At 38.4% G+C, this 20,118-nt stretch overlaps 1 protein-coding gene across 1 annotated transcript in view; it reads left to right on the top strand.

Annotated features, from left to right (window-relative positions):
- Nucleotides 1–20,118, top strand: part of LOC121371838 (beta-parvin-like) — a 70,930-nt gene extending 50,812 nt beyond the window's left edge. Inside the window, exons 12-13 of the mRNA XM_041498029.1 lie at nt 6,471–6,552; nt 16,963–20,118. Coding sequence (XP_041353963.1) covers nt 6,471–6,552; nt 16,963–17,060 — 180 coding nt within the window. The 3' untranslated portion in view covers nt 17,061–20,118. The remainder of the gene's footprint in view (nt 1–6,470; nt 6,553–16,962) is intronic.

Below are 20,118 nucleotides of genomic sequence, written 5' to 3'. Positions count from 1 at the left end.
AAAGCATCGGTTTGTATCATGTTAAATTAATATGTATAGCTGAAATAACAACATATTAATGATAAAAATACTTTATTTAATAAGTTGTACTATTTGCTGTATATATAAAAGTATTACATGTACCATCAAACAGTGAAAATTATTTAGTACTGTGTACTGTTTTTAACATGGTTTTTCTATCCACTGATTTTATAGATATTTTGTAGGGTAGTTTTATGCCAAGCCATTCAATTTTGTGTTTAAAAAAAGGTGTTTTTATAGGTTCCCCCCCCCCCCCCCCCCCGAAAATTTCTCTATTTTGTTAACTAATACCTGTATATATATTTTTTTTTTTTTTTAATGTCTTATTGTTAGCTGGTGAGTGTGTATTCTGAACTTTCAAGTTGAGCGGTTTGAACTGGATGATCTGGCCATTTAAGACGTTTTTCCTTTCTTTTATCAATCATTCATATGTGTTAATATATCTTAAACAGCTCGTATGTCGACAACCTTCAAATATTCATAGGCTTCACTTTCAAAATGGGACTTTTATGGATGCATTAACGTGTTACTTTTATGACCTGTTTAAGAAAGCAGGATTGAAAATAGTGCTACACCGTGTTAGGTTTACAAAGCTGAAAGATAACATTTGTGTGGTCGCCAGCAGTATTGATAATTCTCGGTGAGAATACAAGATATCAATACAGAAATGAATAGGGAGGGGATGTAGGTTGTAGAAAAATACTTTTATGTGCTTTACATGTTTACCAGGATTGCTAATTTTACCTTTAATAATAATTATTTAGTAATAAATTTCTTTATGTTCACATAAAAACAAATACCAGCTCCAACAAATTTACATTATTTCCATCATCGAGTTAATATTTTCACACCCAGTCGATTATGAATTTTTATAATCGATCAGTATAACCGATCTATTTTCAATTATTATGGATCATCGTAACATCACTACAAATACTGGTAAATAATACAAAATGTAAATCTACTTAGCAGTCGTAATATTTGAGGGTTTTGGTAACATATTTATATCATAATGATGTTACATTTAAGCCGTGTGCATATCTCTCTGATTCCATCATACGATAATTATTGGGTGTGTTGGTAGTGATAAATCAGAAGCAATCAGTGCCATTCTCATATCTCTGTGATATTTGTGCACAAACCTGTTGGGTTTTTTTATGCTGACATTTTGGTGTTCTCGGTACAATATTATTTTTTAATGATTGTCCTGGATTAAGATCATCATAGGTCTGCAAAGTCAGCGAGATAACTGTTCCTGGCATCATATCTCCATCAAGCTGATTTCATTGTTTGATCGACAGAAGTTGTCAAAGGAAACCTTTGACATAGCTAAAACTGTTACATGCTGTGTTTTAATCAACATATATAGCATGAGCATGTGTATAAGTCTACCACCCTTCACCCTTAATGCAAATAAGGAAATCTGGTGGTTAAGATACACATTTCAGACATAATGACGAGTGGCTTTGACAAGCCTAGCTCCACACAAAAATGGTCATCCTGTTTTAGTAGGACCCAGCTCATATTTCAAGCATAGTAGTAGCTAATGCATTGATACCAGTTCAAATTAAATTGCAAGAATTCACTGGCTAACAGAAACAACATTAAATGACTGCAAACACCATCACATTTACCACCAATGGCAGATCTGGTAGCATTAATTGTGCAATGAAACATTAGGTGCACTTTGAATTTCGACCCAGTAAAATACTATTTGGTGTACTGCTACCTACAATAAGCAGGGCAGGGTCGCCTCCTGAACTTTGACCTGGTAAGATACTATTTGGTGTACGATTACCTACAGTAAGCAGGGTGTTGTTGCGCCTTGAACTTTGATCTGATGAGACACTGTTTGGTGTACTATTACCTACAGTAAGCAGGGTGGGTTGCCCCTTGAACGTAGACCCAGAGAGATAGTATTTGGTGTGTACTACTACGTATCATACTACCTACAGTAAACAGGTGTTGCCCCTTGAACTTTGATCCAGAGAGATACTGTTTGGTGTGCTGCAATTTACAATAATGTGCTGTACAAGCTGTAGAGCTGACATGGAGAAGCAGCCTGCTTTAAATGATGGTGACTCATTACACACCTGTAGGTCTGGGTGAAGGTGATCTCTGTGTGTGTACCCAGTCTCGTATCACACACCTACAGGTCTGGGTGAAGGTGATCTCTGTGTGTATACCCAGCCTTGTATCACACACCTGTAGGTCTGGGTGATGGTGATCTCTGTGTATATACTCAGCCTGGTATCACACACCTGTAGGTCTGGGTGAAGGTGATCTATGTGTGTATACCCAGCCTCGTATCACACACCTGTAGGTCTGGGTGAAGGTGATCTCTGTGTGTATACCCAGCCTGGTATCACGGAACTGTAGGTCTGGGTGAAGGTGATCTCTGTGTGTATACCCAGCCTCGTATCACACACCTGCAGGTCTGGGTGAAGGTGATCTCTGTGTGTATACTCAGCCTGGTATCACACACCTGTAGGTCTGGGTGAAGGTGATCTCTGTGTGTATACCCAGCCTCGTATCACACACTTGCAGGTCTGGGTGAAGGTGATCTCTGTGTGTATACCCAGCCTTGTATCACACACCTGTAGGTCTGGGTGAAGGTGATCTCTGTGTGTGTACTCAGCCTCGTATCACGCACCTGAAGGTCTGGGTGAAGGTGATCTCTGTGTGTATACCCAGCCTGGTATCACGCACCTGTAGGTCTGGGTGAAGGTGATCTCTGTGTGTATACCCAGCCTCGTATCACACACCTGTAGGTCTGGGTGAAGGTGATTTCTGTGTGTATACTCAGCCTCGTATCACACACCTGTAGGTCTGGGTGAAGGTGATCTCTGTGTGTGTACTCAGCCTTGTATCACACACCTGTAGGTCTGGATGAAGGTGATTTCTGTGTGTATACTCAGCCTCATATCACACACCTGTAGGTCTGGGTGAAGGTGATCTCTGTGTGTGTACTCAGCCTTGTATCACACACCTGTAGGTCTGGGTGAAGGTGATCTCTGTGTGTATACTCAACCTTGTATCACACACCTGTGTGTACAACTTTCAGAACATGGCTCCACTCACCCAGCCTCTTATCACACACCTGCAGCTCCACACACTCACCCAGCCTCGTATCACAGGATTTGGTAAACGTATCACCAGTACTTACTGTGTGACTAGACCACACTACTGCACTGTGCATAGTCAGCCGGTTTCATACAGTCTCCAGGGTGTACTAGTTATAAGCCATCACATTTATACAGCTGGTAGATACAGGGTTCGCACCTCAGTACTGGATTCCACTCTGAGTTGTATTGACTCATTAGGGAGGCTTAATTTGACATCCAATAGCTGATGTATTTTTACTTCTGGGATGTCATTAAACATACTGGACTGAATCTACAAAGCATGTTTAATTCTTACACACATGTAACTAACTATATACATTTACAGTGGTGTTTAATAAAAACAGTCTTTGTAAATTCAGCCCTCATTTATACATTCACTGGGGCGATGTAAGACCACTACACTGATTTCTCTCTCTCTCTCTGATTACTAACAAGTATCCATTAATCCAATATCCCGAGCAGACAGCCCAGATAACTTACAGGTAGTCTACAAGATATTTCTTGAACCTTAATTTAATATTATCACGAAAATCCAGTGAAAATGGTTGTTAGGCCATTGGGTTTAAGGTTTGTAAGTGTGGGGTTTATATATTTGTGTCCGCTCCATCTCATGATGAATGATGTTATTAAATAGTGAAATAACGTACTAGTATGCAGTGACCACTAGCAATATCACAGGCAGGTGAGTTACATGCCCAAGACAGTGTGCTTGGATCATAATATTAATTAGTATAAGCAGGAAAGGAAGTAAATTTATTCTCTGTAATGTGTCTGTAACAATATTTGTTTTAAAAAAACTGGAGATTTGTTCCTTAAAGCTTTTTATTTTCTCCAATTCTTTTTGTAACAAAACACAATAATTGTTTTTTTATAAAAGGTAGGGTTATTTATTTGTTTAAATTATATTTTAAACCTAACGAAGAATTGTTTTTAAATGTTTACCTATTATTGTACACTGTGTTAATATCCTGTCTGACAAGTGCAAAGCCATATTTGAAGGGTTCCGGATTGATTTTGTGAAATCCGAGTGTGTTCGACTGTTTGCCGTGAGACAAGCGGTGAGCCTCGGAAGTAGTGAGTAAACACTGTCACTGTGTGACATCTTATCACGATTTGGCACACCGCTCTCTGCAGGTGTCTACGGGCCAGGTAGACCTGCTCACCGCCAGCAACATGTCACCATGGCAACACTGGCCTGGCGGTGTCATTAACGTCCTGGTACCTACACTGTCAACGTCTATTTATTGATGGTGATTGTCTTAACAAACACCTCCAGGTGTGCTAAGTATGGATGATGCCCCAGTGGGACGTTTGTGACACTTTCTTTGTCTTGTCGAATACTTACTGAATATACTTTAGCCTATATTCAAGCTGTGTTGAGATCAGTAATAAAATGAGTGCAGGATTTGTCAGTACCTGTTGTCAAATTATTGAACTGTACATCCATCATAGTTCTAGGATTTCAAGCTAATAAATTGTGTAAATGTAAGCAAAATAAAATATAAAATAAAAATATTTTATTGCATTTTATTAAAGAAGAGTTTTCTTTGATACTTGGTAAAGTGACTTTCAGAACATGTAATTTTTTACCACATAACCAACTGGTGCTTCACTTAACAAACATGAGAACAGAACAACAGTTCACATGAAATATTATGCCCAGGAATCGGCTGTGGAAACCATTGGCAAGCAGCGATGGAAAGAGAAATGGACAGAGAAATATTCTGGATAGATGTATACAATGATAGAAATAAGTACAATTTGTTACTAGTCCACCGGAAAAGTACATCTAGAAATCTACTTGTCTACCAATATTTTCACTTGTCCAAATGAATTGTTAGTTTTATTTAAGTGCAACGACAATGTGTTTGGTTGCTCGAAATGAAACATTATACATTTTTACTCATTTGATATACAGACACTGGTATTCTAAACAAGAAAATGTATTTAGTATGAAATAGTAGTCGCCAACACGGCTCTGTTATCGCAAACATCTTACAATGGCTGTAAACTGAGGACAGTGCCTTTAAAAGGTGAAGTCTGTAAAATAAATATATTTTATTAGTCACCAACAGGTCCAACCGGGGGGGGGGGGGGGGGGGGGGGGGGGGGGGGCTATAGGTTTCATCTCCATCCTTCTGTTTGTTTGTCTGTCCATCTATCTGTCCAACATATAGTTTGTTTGTCTGTCCATCTATCTGTCCAACATATAGTTTGTTTGTCTGTCCATCTATCTGTCCAACATATAGTTTGTTTGTCTGTCCATCTATCTGTCCAACATATAGTTTGTTTGTCTGTCCATCTATCTGTCCAACATATAGTTTGTTTGTCTGTCCATCTATCTGTCCAACATATAGTTTGTTTGTCTGTCCATCTATCTGTCCAACATATAGTTTGTTTGTCTGTCCATCTATCTGTCCAACATATAGTTTGTTTGTCTGTCCATCTATCTGTCCAACATATAGTTTGTTTGTCTGTCCATCTATCTGTCCAACATATAGTTTTTTGAAGAAAAAAAATTAACAATGCCTGAAAATATTGAGCTGAAATTTGTATGTAGCTTTATCATACTGTTACAGATCAAGTTTGACTTTTGTGGCAAATTACCTATTTTTAACAAGAGTTGTGACCCTTGAACTTAGGAGATATATGACAATTTGTTTTTCAAGACTTTTTTTTACAATACCTCAAGATATTGAGTTGAAATTTTAGTGTATAGCTTTATGATATATATATACTGTTACAGATCAAGTTTGACTTTAATTTGCGATTTACCCATTTTTCACAGAGTTATGGCCCTTGAAGTTAGGAGATTAAAAAAATTATTGGGCCCGGTAGGGGACATGTAATGCTTTAGCAGTACTCTCAGAATGCTTGTTTTAAAGATAAAATAATCCATTAAAAAGTTGACATCATCATATATTATTTAAGAGTGTGGGTAGTTCAGTGGTAGCGAGCTCCATTGAGGTCTTCTAGTGGACCATGTTGGGGTTTTCTGTCCCAACCAGTGCAGCACGATTGGTACGTTGAAAGTCATTGTGATATTGTCTTATGTGGAGGTGCATATGATATCCCATTCCCTTACAATTTTGTAGGAGTCGTCTATATGATGGCAGAGAGTTTCACTCAATACTGTATGCCAAATGTTAAAATAACTAAATAACTGTAGTTTAAAATGTGCTGAGGTGAAAGTAATGGAAGGGGAGAGGTGAGTCTTTGTTATTTGCTGTTGTTTTGATCATTTGTTTTGGATTTTGCAATTACATTTCCATTGAGCTGAGTTTATCCGTTTTCTGATGTTAACACTTTGTGTTTGTGTTTCAGATCCACAATGTAATGTTCTCGTTTGAACTGATGCACGATGCTGGACTTCCCAAGAACAAGGCCAGACTGCCAAGACCTGAAGGTATGGTCACTGTCATTGGTTACTTGTGGGGGGGCGAGACGTAGCCCAGTGGTAAAGTGCATGCTTGAGGCGCAGTTGGTTTGGGATCGATCCCTGTCAGTGGATCCATTGGGCTATTTCTCATTCCAGCCAGTGCACCACGACTGGTATATCAAAGGCTGTGAGATGGTGCATATAAAAGATCCCTTGCTACTAATTTAAAAAATGTAGCGGGTTTCCTTTCTATGACTGTGTCAAAATGACCATATGTTTGACATCGAATAGCCGATGATTAATAAATCAATGTGCTCTAGTGGTGTTGTTAAAGAAAACAAACTTGTTTGGTCACATGTGTGACATCAGATGGCAGTAACCTAGGTGAATTAAATGAGTTGTGTAGGTTTTTGGGTGGGTTTAGGTTTTCGTTGTGTTTAAGAGGGGGCTTAGGAGAGGTGTCATTGTATTGTATCAGTTTATTCAAAATAATTATTCCACTGTTTGAAGATATAAATATAATGTGTTGAGTGCGTCGTTAAATAAAACATTTCTTTCTTTCTTTTTGTTGAAGATGAATGGCAGGAAAATTATACAACACAGAACATTGAAAAGTTGCATGAAACAGTTTATTACTTTGTCTGTTGGTGATAGAATTGTTACTTTGATATATAATTTTAACATTATTTTAAAAATGATACATGATAAAAAAACTCATTGTCAAATATGCTGTACCATTAAAGATGCAGACCCTAGTTCCAGCCCATGAAAATGGACACTAAGTTTGGTTAATCTACATCTGGATAAAAGTACAATAGAGTATGTGATGTTGAAATGGGCAAATACCCTCTAAAACAGACTAAAACAGTAATCAATAAATCTTGAGAGGTACTGCATTTTTAGAATTATGAAAACTGCATTTTGTGATATTAGACACACTTGAATGACCAGAAAAATGTTAATAATTTGTCTGATTTCAATTATCACAATTGGCCCTATAAATAGAGTGGTGATGTTTCTTGACATAAATCACAGATATGATAACTTGTATCCAACTATGTAAATATAATAAACTGGTATTGTTAAAAAAAGAAATTAATTTATGTGTTGCACACTTTTTCTATTACACAACAAAGTGGGATGGGTTTTTTTAATCACCCGATATATAAATTGTCAAAAATTATCTTGGTATGAAAATTTTAAAATGAACCGATGTCTTGAATCAATGTGTGTTTGAGCACATCTGTTGTGGGCAGTCCAGTTGTATATTGCTCCTGCCTTGTGTTACATGTTGACGCTGTCTCTATATGAGGTGGTGAGTAAGCCCAAGGTTCTAATGAGGTTCACCTTTCTGTGTTGGTGCGCCACAGCTCCCAGATGGATCTGTGTCATCAATTAGCTGTGTCCACTGTCACTCTGGTTAATAGTTTACTCTGTTAATTGTGTTGGGCTGTCTGATGTAATCTGCCCACAGTCACTTTGCTCTCCTCGCTTTGATATTTACTCACAAAACACTGTCCCTGTCAGACAGTTTGGTTTCTCTGTTCCCACCATTTACTTCCATGTTTGTCCTCGTGTTTGCTGATCTTAGTTCTATAGTATTATGTAATAGCACAGTTACTCTAATGCAGCGCTTGTCGGTTTGTAATACTGATAGACATTATGTTGTTAATCAGAGTTAACTTGTTATTATTAAGCAAGGGTTAACTTATTATTAAGTAGGAGTTAATCTGTTATTAACCATGAGTTAATCAGTCATTAATCAGGCGGTAACCTGTTATTAATCATGAGTTAACCTGTCATTAACCAGGGCTTAATTTGTCTTTAATCAGGAGTTAATTTGGATTTTATCTGTTGTTAATTTGAGGTGTACCTTAATCTATCACTAATCAAGAGTTAACCTGTCCTTAATCAGGAGTTGATGATGGTAACTAGTTTAATGTGCCCATATACCACTAGGGTTTCGAACACACCCATCCCGAGTCCGACCTCCGATAAGATCGGTGGCCTGACTCGGGATGAGGGGGGGGGGGGGGGGGGTGAAAATGGGCAGAATTTTGAAAATAGCAATTAGTAAAAAAGTTAATAGAATAAATAAAAAAAATAAAAAGGTTACAAGCCAAAAATAAAAAAGAATTGACTGCTCGGCTGAATATTTATATAATTTGGAGCATTTTAGAAGGACAGTCCAAAATTAAATAAGAGAAAGAAGAGAGGATCGGACTATTTAATAATATTTTTTAAAAAGAAGTAATTTCGACATAAAATTTTGAATGCAGATCTAAAAGTTTAAAATCCAATCAATATGTCCACGCGAGTGGCCTCGTTAAGGCCATTTGGGTGCACAGCTTAAAGGGACGAGATGGGTTGCATCCCGTCAAGAAAACCCCTAGATTGACAGTCGATAGACGTTGAAGGTGTAGTGCTGTGCTGAAATACAGATCTTGAGAAGCCGGATCCATCTGAACGAGAGAGAGTATCAGACTAGGGTATAGTCCAGTCGCCATGGGTTGGTATAGTGGTGCAGACGGGCCCGACTCTGGAGGATACGAGATGGTATCACTATAAAGCAAGGTAAAGTCTAGAAAAAGAGTAGTAGGGGCCGACCCTGCTTCCTATTTCTTCTTAGAGTGGGGCGGTCAATTTTCCAGTGCTGCTAGGATAGGCTCAGATATGTAGAGACTAAACGCGAACAACCATGGCGTTCTGCAGAATGGCCCTCATACGAGTCATGAAAAAAACGAGTCGACAGTCAGACGGAGAAATGACGTGGAGGCAAGGAATCTCGCTAAAAAAGAATCCAACCTGGTGGTGCAGGCTGTCGAAACGAGAAGCGTTCCAGCGTTCAATCAATTCCAATAGCTGCATACATCCCAGTAGAAAACTTCATTTCGCTGACAAAAACAACGAAATGAAGGACCCCAAGTCAAGCACACGAAAGCACGTGCAGTGTGCACAAGCGAAACAAACACGTCTTACCGCGTGGAGCGCCAGACTGGGAATGTATCAGGAGTTAACCTGTTGTTACCCAGGAATTGACCCATTGTTAATCGTGAGTTAATCTGCTGTTAATCAGGAGTTAATCTGTTAATTGGGAGTTAACCTATCGTTAATCAAGAGTTTACCTGTCATTAATTAAGAGTTTACCTGTCATTAATCAAGAGTTTACCTGTTGTTTATTAAACGGTCTGTTGATATAGAGGTTAATGGGTTTCCTTAACAGCAGGACCCCTACTGATTAGCACCAAAGGATATTTGATATATTGTGTCCAGACAAGACAGCACATACTCCATTAAATCTGACCAAAGCCACTGGTGGTGTGTGATTAAGTGGTGCTTTTAAGATCAGTGTAAGGTCACTGGGACACAGAATGAAACTGGATGTTGGATATTATAAGATCTATTGGTGGAGGTCAGAGTGGACTGGGACACAGAATGGCACTGGATGTTGGATGTTGTAAGATCTATTAGTGGAGGTCAGAGTGGACTGGGACACAGAATGAAACTGGATGTTGGATATTATAAGATCTATTGGTGGAGGTCAGAGTGGACTGGGACACAGAATGAAACTGGATGTTGGATATTATAAGATCTATTGGTGGTTGTAAGATCTATTAATGTAGGTCACTGGACACAGAATGACATTGGGTGTTGGATAAGATCTATTAATGGAGGTCAGAGTGGACTGGGACACAGAATGAAACTGGATGTTGGATATTAGATCTATTAATGGAGGTCAGAGTGGACTGGGACACAGACTGAAACTGAATAGTGGTGGAGAGTGGACTGGGACACAGAATGAAACTGAATGTTGTAAGATCTATTAATGGAGGTCGGAGTGGACTGGGACACAGAATGACATTGGATGCTGTAAGATCTATTAATGGAGGTCAGTGGACTGGGAAACAGAATGTAGGTCAGAGTGGACTGGGACACAGAATGAAACTGAATGTTATAAGATCTATTAATGTAGGTCAGAGTGGACTGGGACACAGAATGACACTGGATGTTGTAAGATCTATTAATGGAGGTCAGTGGACTGGGAAACAGAATGTAGGTCAGAGTGGACTGGGACACAGAATGAAACTGAATGTTGGGATACAGAATAAGATCTATTAATGTAGGTCGGAGTGGACTGGGACACAGAATGACACTGGATGTTGTAAGATCTATTAATGTAGGTCGGAGTGGACTGGGATGACACTATGTTGTAAGTCTATTAATGGAGGTCAGAGTGGACTGGGACACATGATTTATTGGATGGAGATCTATTAATGTCAGTGGACTGGGACACAGAATTAATGTAGGTCAGAGTGGACTGGGACACAGAATGAAACTGGTGTTGTAAGATCTATTAATGTAGGTCAGAGTGAACTGGGACACAGAATGAAACTGGATGCTGTAATGTTGGATGCTGTAAGATCTATTAATGATCTATTAATGGAGGTCAGAGTGGACTGGGACACAGAATGGAGGTGAGAGTGGACTGGATGCTGTAAGAAGATCTATTAATGGAGGTCAGAGTGGACTGGGACACAGAATGGAGGTCAGAGTGGACTGGGACACAGAATGACATTGGATGTTGTAAGATCTATTAATGGAGGTCAGAGTGGACTGGGACACAGAATGGAGGTCAGAGTGGACTGGGACACAGAATGATATTGGATGTTGTAAGATCTATTAATGTTGAGTGGACTGGGACACAGAATCAGAGTGGACTGGGATGACATTGGATGTTGTAAGATCTATTAATGTAGGTCAGAGTGGACTGGGACACAGAATGAAACTGGGACACAGAATGACATTGGATGTTGTAAGATCTATTAATGTAGGTCAGAGTGGACTGGGACACAGAATGAAACTGGATGTTGTAAGATCTATTAATGTAGGTCAGAGTGGACTGGGACACAGAATGAAACTGATCTATTAATGTGGTCGGAGTGGACTGGGACACAGAATGATGGATGCTGTAAGATCTATTAATGGGAGGTCAGAGTGGACTGGGACACAGAATGACATTGGATGTTGTAAGATCTATTAATGGAGGTCAGAGTGGACTGGGACACAGAATGACACTGGATGTTGTAAGATCTATTAATGTCAGATGGACTGGGACACAGAATGACATTGGATGTTGTAGGTCATGGACTGGGACACAGAATGACACTGGATGTTGTAAGATCTATTAATGGAGGTCAGAGTGGACTGGGACACAGAATAGTGAGAGTGGACTGGGACACAGAATGACATTGGATGCTGTAAGATCTATTAATGTAGGTCAGAGTGGACTGGGACACAGAATGAAACTGAATGTTGTAAGATCTATTAATGTAGGTCGGAGTGGACTGGGACACAGAATGACATTGGATGCTGTAAGATCTATTAATGGAGGTCAGTGGACTGGGAAACAGAATGTAGGTCAGAGTGGACTGGGACACAGAATGGAGGTCAGAGTGAACTGGGACACAGAATGACATTGGATGTTGTAAGATCTATTAATGTAGGTCAGAGTGGACTGGGACACAGAATGACACTGGATGTTGTAAGATCTATTAATGTAGGTCAGAGTGGACTGGGACACAGAATGACACAGAATGAAGATCTATTAATGGAGGTCAGAGTAGGTCAGAGTGGACTGGGACACAGAATAGTGAGAGTGGACTGGGACACAGAATGATATTGGATGCTGTAAGATCTATTAATGGAGGTCAGAGTGAACTGGGACACAGAATGTAGGTCAGAGTGGACTGGGACACAGAATGGAGGTCAGAGTGAACTGGGACACAGAATGACATTGGATGTTGTAAGATCTATTAATGTAGGTCAGAGTGGACTGGGACACAGAATGACACTGGATGTTGTAAGATCTATTAATGTAGGTCAGAGTGGACTGGGACACAGAATGACATTGGATGTTGTAAGATCTATTAATGGAGGTCAGAGTGGACTGGGACACAGAATGACATTGGATGTTGTAAGATCTATTAATGGAGGTCAGAGTGGACTGGGACACAGAATAGTGAGAGTGGACTGGGACACAGAATGACATTGGATGCTGTAAGATCTATTAATGTAGGTCAGAGTGGACTGGGACACAGAATGAAACTGAATGTTGTAAGATCTATTAATGTAGGTCGGAGTGGACTGGGACACAGAATGACATTGGATGCTGTAAGATCTATTAATGGAGGTCAGTGGACTGGGAAACAGAATGTAGGTCAGAGTGGACTGGGACACAGAATGAAACTGAATGTTATAAGATCTATTAATGTAGGTCGGAGTGGACTGGGACACAGAATGACACTGGATGCTGTAAGATCTATTAATGGAGGTCAGTGGACTGGGAAACAGAATGTAGGTCAGAGTGGACTGGGACACAGAATGAAACTGAATGTTATAAGATCTATTAATGTAGGTCGGAGTGGACTGGGACACAGAATGACACTGGATGTTGTATGATTTATTAATGGAGGTCAGTGGACTGGGACACAGAATGTAGGTCAGAGTGGACTGGGACACAGAATGAAACTGAATGTTGTAAGATCTGTTAATGTAGGTCAGAGTGAACTGGAACACAGAATGACATTGGATGCTGTAAGATCTATTAATGGAGGTCAGAGTGAACTGGGACACAGAATGGAGGTCAGAGTGGACTGGGACACAGAATGGAGGTCAGAGTGAACTGGGACACAGAATGGAGGTCAGAGTGGACTGGAACACAGAATGATATTGGATGCTGTAAGATCTATTAATGGAGGTCAGAGTGAACTGAGACACAGAATGGAGGTCAGAGTGGACTGGGACACAGAATGACATTGGATGTTGTAAGATCTATTAATGTAGGTCAGAGTGGACTGGGACACAGAATGAAACTGGATGTTGTAAGATCTATTAATGTAGGTCAGAGTGGACTGGGACACAGAATGAAACTGGATGTTGTAAGATCTATTAATGTAGGTCAGAGTGGACTGGGACACAGAATGACATTGGATGTTGTAAGATCTATTAATGTAGGTCAGAGTGGACTGGGACACAGAACGACATCGGATGTTGTAAGATCTATTAATGTAGGTCAGAGTGGACTGGGACAGAGGACATTAATGTAAGTCAGAGTGGTGAGTAGCATTGGGTTTCAGTCAGAGTGGCCAGTAGCTGGAATCAGAACCAGGATGTAGAAAGAGTGTTTAATAATTTGATTTAATATTAGTCACTTAATGCTGTAACTGGATTGAACAAATAGATCAGAGATATGAAAATTATGAATATTATAATGCACTGCTGGGATGAGAACATTTTACTGTAGTGGATTTTTCTTTATATGCCACTACCTGATTAATAAAGTTGGTGCCATACTTTGTAGAGTTTTCGGAGTAATTAACCAACACCACTTGAAGAGAAAACAGCATTTTTTACTTTTTGTTGAAAAAGTGGAATCTTATAAAAATATGCAACACCACATGTCAAAATAGAAACTAAAAAAAACATCCAAGCAACATAAGTTCTGTGTAACTGGATTCAAAGACTTGGTAAACGTAAATAAAGCCACGTATTAATCTTCAGTTGTGAGAAAAAGAAAAAAAAAGCATCTGTCCGGTTGTGTTCAGTAATAACCAGCAGAAGACGCTATGAAACATAAGACTGGTTGTAATAAGCCAAGTGTCAACATTGGAGAAAGAAAAAAAACTCCCGCTCCTTGTGTTTTTCACAATAGTTATAAACATACTTAGAAACCCATGCATGAGCTACATAATCCCTGTACAAGCAGCACTGCCAGTCTGGTTTCCATGACAACAGGTGCATCAGTTGGTGTAAAGTTTGCCATGTGCCAGTGTAACATGTGGAGGATAATAAGCGGCAGTGTAGCGGTGGGGATCAAAGATGCTGGGTATGTCAGTTACCCACAGTTTCCACACAAGAATGGTTCAGCCCTGATGCTTAAAATTCTCCGAAAGTCAGACGACCCCGCTGAAATGTGTACAACTGTGGGCAGGCCGTGAAACACATCAAAGAGTGATGTTTTCGAAGCAAACTTCGCTGTTTGTCTGGACACATGAAGAATACGGCAATCAAACCGTGTTTGTTTTCTCAGCCAGACTCTCTGGGACAGAGATGGCCTGTTACAACGGACCAGTGGGTTTCACTTCTCACTGTCACTGTAGCCAATCAAGCGGAGTGAATCACAAACGTGTATTTAGATTAGACTTAATATTGTTTGTTTCCAAACTGGATAGGCTAAAGATAAACCTACTGTTTACTCTATCCCAACACAGCGGTGATATGACACACTGTCATACATATGTCGGCCATCTGAAGACTACAGAGAAACATGACAATCAAACCTGCATGTCACTTGGTATAAAATTAATTCTGTTATTCAACCCCGATACCTCCAGCCTACAGTACATCTAGTTTGCATGTTTGGCATGCATCATAGTCTGGATGAATTACATGTAACATACTAATACAAATCAAAGTAATACAAGTCCATTTACACATGTTATTTCACATCAAAGTCAGTACCTGGATCACTTTGTATGACATCCACCTGTCTTCTATGGCCATTTCAAACATGTCCTGTGCAATTATTCCACTCTATGTAAAATGAATGAATGAATGAACGTCTATCAACACCCCAGCACAAAAAATACATCGGCTATTGGGTGTCAAACTATGGTAACGGCAGTCTGTGTAAAAAGACAGCTTATTAAATACAATTCCTAACGGGACACCCAGTTGACCAAATAAAAAGTGGTTTTAAGGGGTATCTATTTTAAAGAGGTTTTGTTCTGTACAGATCTTTTTTTTTAAAAAGGACAATAAAAAAACTTCTGGTTTTATGGAATTCCTGTTTACCAAAGGTTCGGCTTTGAGGGTATTCACTGTAACTTTAAATTTTATTCCAAGTCCTCTATTTTAAAAGTAAAAGTTACAAATTAAATAATAGTAGTAGTGATTTGGCTGGTGCTCTCCGACATTCTCCAAGGGTGTTAGAAGGCTTGTGTTACTTTTTGTCCACACACCAAATATATTTCACATTAATTATCATCTGCTAAACTTCATTTACATTACTTAAAAATAACTTAACATATGCTCTATATAATAGTGGAATATTCTATGGTTCTGGTTTTTTATTTATTATGTCCTGCAGTTCATTTACCAAAAGCTGGTGCCTGGATTTTATTGTGAATATTCCAAGGACACCCATGTTGGTGTAAAGTGGCAGTATTAAGAATGTAACAAATAATTGTCTCCATTTCACCAATAGTCTCATTTGGTATCCATTGGTAACAGTCTCTTTTTGCTCACACGAGGAACCCGTAACAAGAATGTTAGACAATTAGCTACTGAAATCATCAAATCAAATAACACATGTCACAGCCCTTATAAATAATTATGTCTTTGTGTGTGGGTCAGCGCTTCGCAGTTCCAATCAAGGCTGTTCCGCCTCACAGACTGGTGTGGAGGAAGAGTTGCACTTGTCATTAGCTTCTCTCCTGTCGGTTGTGTAACAGGTGATTGTTATTACATGCGGCCAGCTCGGGACTGGTTCCAACAACACCAGATCTCTCAGTGGTTAGTGTCTCCCATAAGTGATAGAGCAGTGATTCAAGTATGTTAAGTCTCAGGATCAATCCCCAGCTGTAGAACTGTTTGGATTTTACCCATATCAAGTAGTGCTCTACAGCTGGTTTATCAAAGATGTACTATCCTGTATAATATGGATAATGTGATGGTTGATTATAAAAAGCATCATTATTTAATTGTTTATGTAAGGAAACAAGATAATGAAACAGTATTAAATGTAAAATTAACTCAATTAAAAGTGTCTATCCTTACTGAACTTCACAGATAAGATAGGATTGGATAGGATAGGATACGATGCTATACGATGTGATGCAATAGGTTAGGTTAGGATTTGATAGGATACAATTTATTCCACATTTTGAACAGTGCTAAAAAGAACCTCAAATATTTTGAAAAATCAGAACACCACTGGAGCACATTGATTAATTAATCATCAACTATTGGATATCAACCATTTGATAATTATGACTCTTAGTCATCAGAGGAAACTCATTACATTTTTCCATTAGCAGCAAAGGATCTTTTATATACACTTTGTGACTTTTCCACAGACAGGACAGCACATACAACAGCCTTTGACCAGTTGTGGTGCACTGGTTGGAACAAGAAAAACCCCAATCAGTTGAATGGATCTACCGAGGTGATTTGATCCTGCGACGCAAGCATCTCAAGTGAGCACTCAACCAACTGAGCTAAATCCTGCTCCAGCATGACATGAAATGCAGTCCTAATAATTCAAACATTACAGTGGTTTGGGGAATTAAAATTATATTTTTTATATTTTTTTTTATCTTTTCAAGTTGATTGCAAGTTAATGTGTTTGTGTAATAATGGTTAGTGTTTGTGTTTCAGACGTGGTCAACATGGACCTGAAGTCTACGCTGCGGGTTCTGTACAACGTCTTCACCAAGTACAAGGACACCCGGAGCACCTCGACACCCACCATGTAGACACACACCCTCTCCTCCATGTAGATGTCGTGAAGATTCAAGTCTAGTCGATCTGTTATACCATGACCATAATGTAGTACCAACCATTTTATACATCATCACTTGTAGTGCTTGTATGTCGAATACTCGGTTTAATCAAAGATTACTAATTAGAAGAGAAAAGAAAACCCAAAAAACAACATGAGTGTTTTAATGTACTCAAATTTTTGGGTTAGTAAATAAATAAACAATTTTAATGATGTCTCTCTCTCTCTCTCTCTCTCTCTCTCTCTCTCTCTCTCTCTCTCTCTCTCTCTCATTCTGCTGTTTAAACCATATTTATTGTATCTGCATGTAATGATAATAATGAGTGTTTAGATGAGGTCTAAATTAGATGTTATTAACATGCATTGTAACATGTCAAAACTATTTTTTTCCCCATATTACATACATTTACAACCTCATGTACAAAGCAAAAACAGTAAAACAAATAAAATGTTCACAAAAGAAAAAACATACATATTGATGTAGATTCTTTAACTCAATAAGCTACCAGCAAGTGTTCAATGAGTTGGCCCATTTGAACAACTCACTAGCTAAGTCCAGTGGATGGTTTCACTCACCAACTTCAGCCCAATTAATGTGCTGACCTTCCAATTCCACTCGTAAGTATGTCAGTCCAGCAACCTGATCCATTTGTTCCACTCCCCAACTGAAGTCCAATGTGGTTGGTCCATTTGTTTCACTTATCAACTTAAGCCCAATGTGTTTGACCACTTGTTCTATTCACCAACTTAAGCCCAGTGTGTTGGTCCACTCTTTCTACTCACTAACCTATGCCCAGTGTGTTGGACCACTTGTTCTACTCACCAATTTAAGTCAAGTGTGTTTTACCACTTGTTCTAGTCACCAACTTAAGTCCAATGTGTTTGACCACTTGTTCTATTCACCAACTTAAGCCCAGTGTGTTGATCCACTCTTTCTACTCACCAACTTAAGCCGTTTGTTGGACCACTTGTTCTGCTCACCAATTTAGGTCCAGTGTGTTTGACCACTTGTTCTACTCATCAACTTAAGCTCAGTGTGTTGGACCACTTGTTCTACTCACCAACTTAAGCTCAGTGTGTTGGACCACTTGTTCTACTCACCAACTTAAGCTCAGTGTGTTGGACCACTTGTTCTACTCATCAGCTTAAGCCCAGTGTGTTAGACCACTTGTTCTACTCACTAACTTAAAGCCAGTGTGTTGGACCACTTGTTCTACTCACTAACGTGAGCCCAGTATGTTGGACCACATGTTCTACTCTTCAGCCAGTTCAACTTAACAACACACGTACAGTCATTTTTGTGTTTTAATTTTATTATGATTATTAAATTATCACCTGTTATGTCATGTCTCTTTTATTACTGATGAGTAATGTTCTGGGCATTAGCTTGTCATGAAAACATTATATCTGTTTTTACCTAATAATATAAACATTGAATGTGTTTACTATGCAAGTATCTGTTGTATGTGGTAAAACAATGTATAGAATGTAAACTAACTGGACAGTACAGCCAACCTCGTGCTTCCTGTATAAACACAGCAAACGACTTTGCATATCTGTAGTATATAAACGCAAGGTGTTGAAACATTTCAGTTTAGTTTAAATCATTGGGTATAACATTTCTTCTATTAACTTTGTGATTATTACTATTAAACCATTTATATATATATGTATTAGTAAAATAAGAAATAATTATCATGACAACTATATTTTAGGTGGCCTTTTAAAAATAATATTATTTTGCTTTTGGGTTTTTTGTAAATGCAATTTGCAAAACATAACATCTATACATGTATTTGCATTGGTGACAAGATTGTATGGGCAGTATAACTGATATAATCAATACTTTAAGTTAATTAACCATTTAGAAAAAGGACAGGTCATGCAAATATTGTGTCTATAACCAAAGGAGCATAACCTTGATTTGTGTTAATGTCGGAGATTTCAGTTTTCATAAACTATAAACTTAGATAATTTGTTGTTCATATGTTATAACCTTTGTGTCATGTGCGTAGCTTGAATATGTACAGTCTCACAGACACGTCTAAATGTTGATTTATCATGGTGCTATTATATTGCATTTACAGTTGACTTGTAGTCAGTGCTTGTATTTCGGTATCCAAACATAAGCAGTGGAGTCCTGGCTATTGTAATCGTTAGAATTAGTAGTCTTATTACTCAGCTAATATTTTCATTGTTCAGGTCCTAAAAACTATTTGACTAGAAGATGTGTACATTATCTTAAAAAATGTCAAAAGATAGATCTCATATGTGAAAAAAATATGCAGGATATATAGCCATTGAATTTGTGGAATTTGATTTCATGATTCAGTCAGAATTGTAAAAATTATACAATACAGAGATAGTTATTCGTTCTCATAATCTTAAGATTTGAACTAAACATATGAGATTCACGGTAGCACAGAATCCCGCTAAATTCACAGCCTAGTGTGTTACGGTTACCTAAACCCTATTTGGATCTATTATTAAGCATATTGTAGTATTTTATTGATCTTAAGATGAATTCTTCATGGTTATATAACGATTTTGCAAAAGTGCTTTGATAAAATAATTTTAAATTTGATGGATATTCATTAGCAGTTTGGATCCCATATGATCACTCTTTAGCTTTAATATCTGTTGTTGTTTGTGTAATCTGTATTAGTAATTGATTTTGTATCAGTTTTAGCTGTGTATTTCTTTATAGTTATGCATGTTGTAAACGGTGAACTCTGTCAAAACCAGATTCAATGGGTTCTAATGAAATGTGCCAGAATACACAGAGTGCCAGATCAGATAATTGTCACCCATGGCATTGTCACTGGACAGGCCTTTGAGATATGCCTGTCACAGTGACTTGTAGCAATCTTCACAGCAGTTCAGCAAGAATTCTACATGTTAAGCCTATCTACATGTATACAATATGTATATATATTATATATTGTATACTTGTAGATATATATAGCAAGCCTATCTACATGTATACAATATGTATATATTTTATATCTTGTATACCTGTAGATATATATATA

This window comes from Gigantopelta aegis, chromosome 4 (genome assembly GCF_016097555.1).
Source record: "Gigantopelta aegis isolate Gae_Host chromosome 4, Gae_host_genome, whole genome shotgun sequence".
NCBI lineage: Eukaryota > Metazoa > Mollusca > Gastropoda > Neomphalida > Peltospiridae > Gigantopelta > Gigantopelta aegis.
Note: the sequence above shows the minus strand (reverse complement) of the source record. Positions and strands in the feature narration are given on the sequence as shown.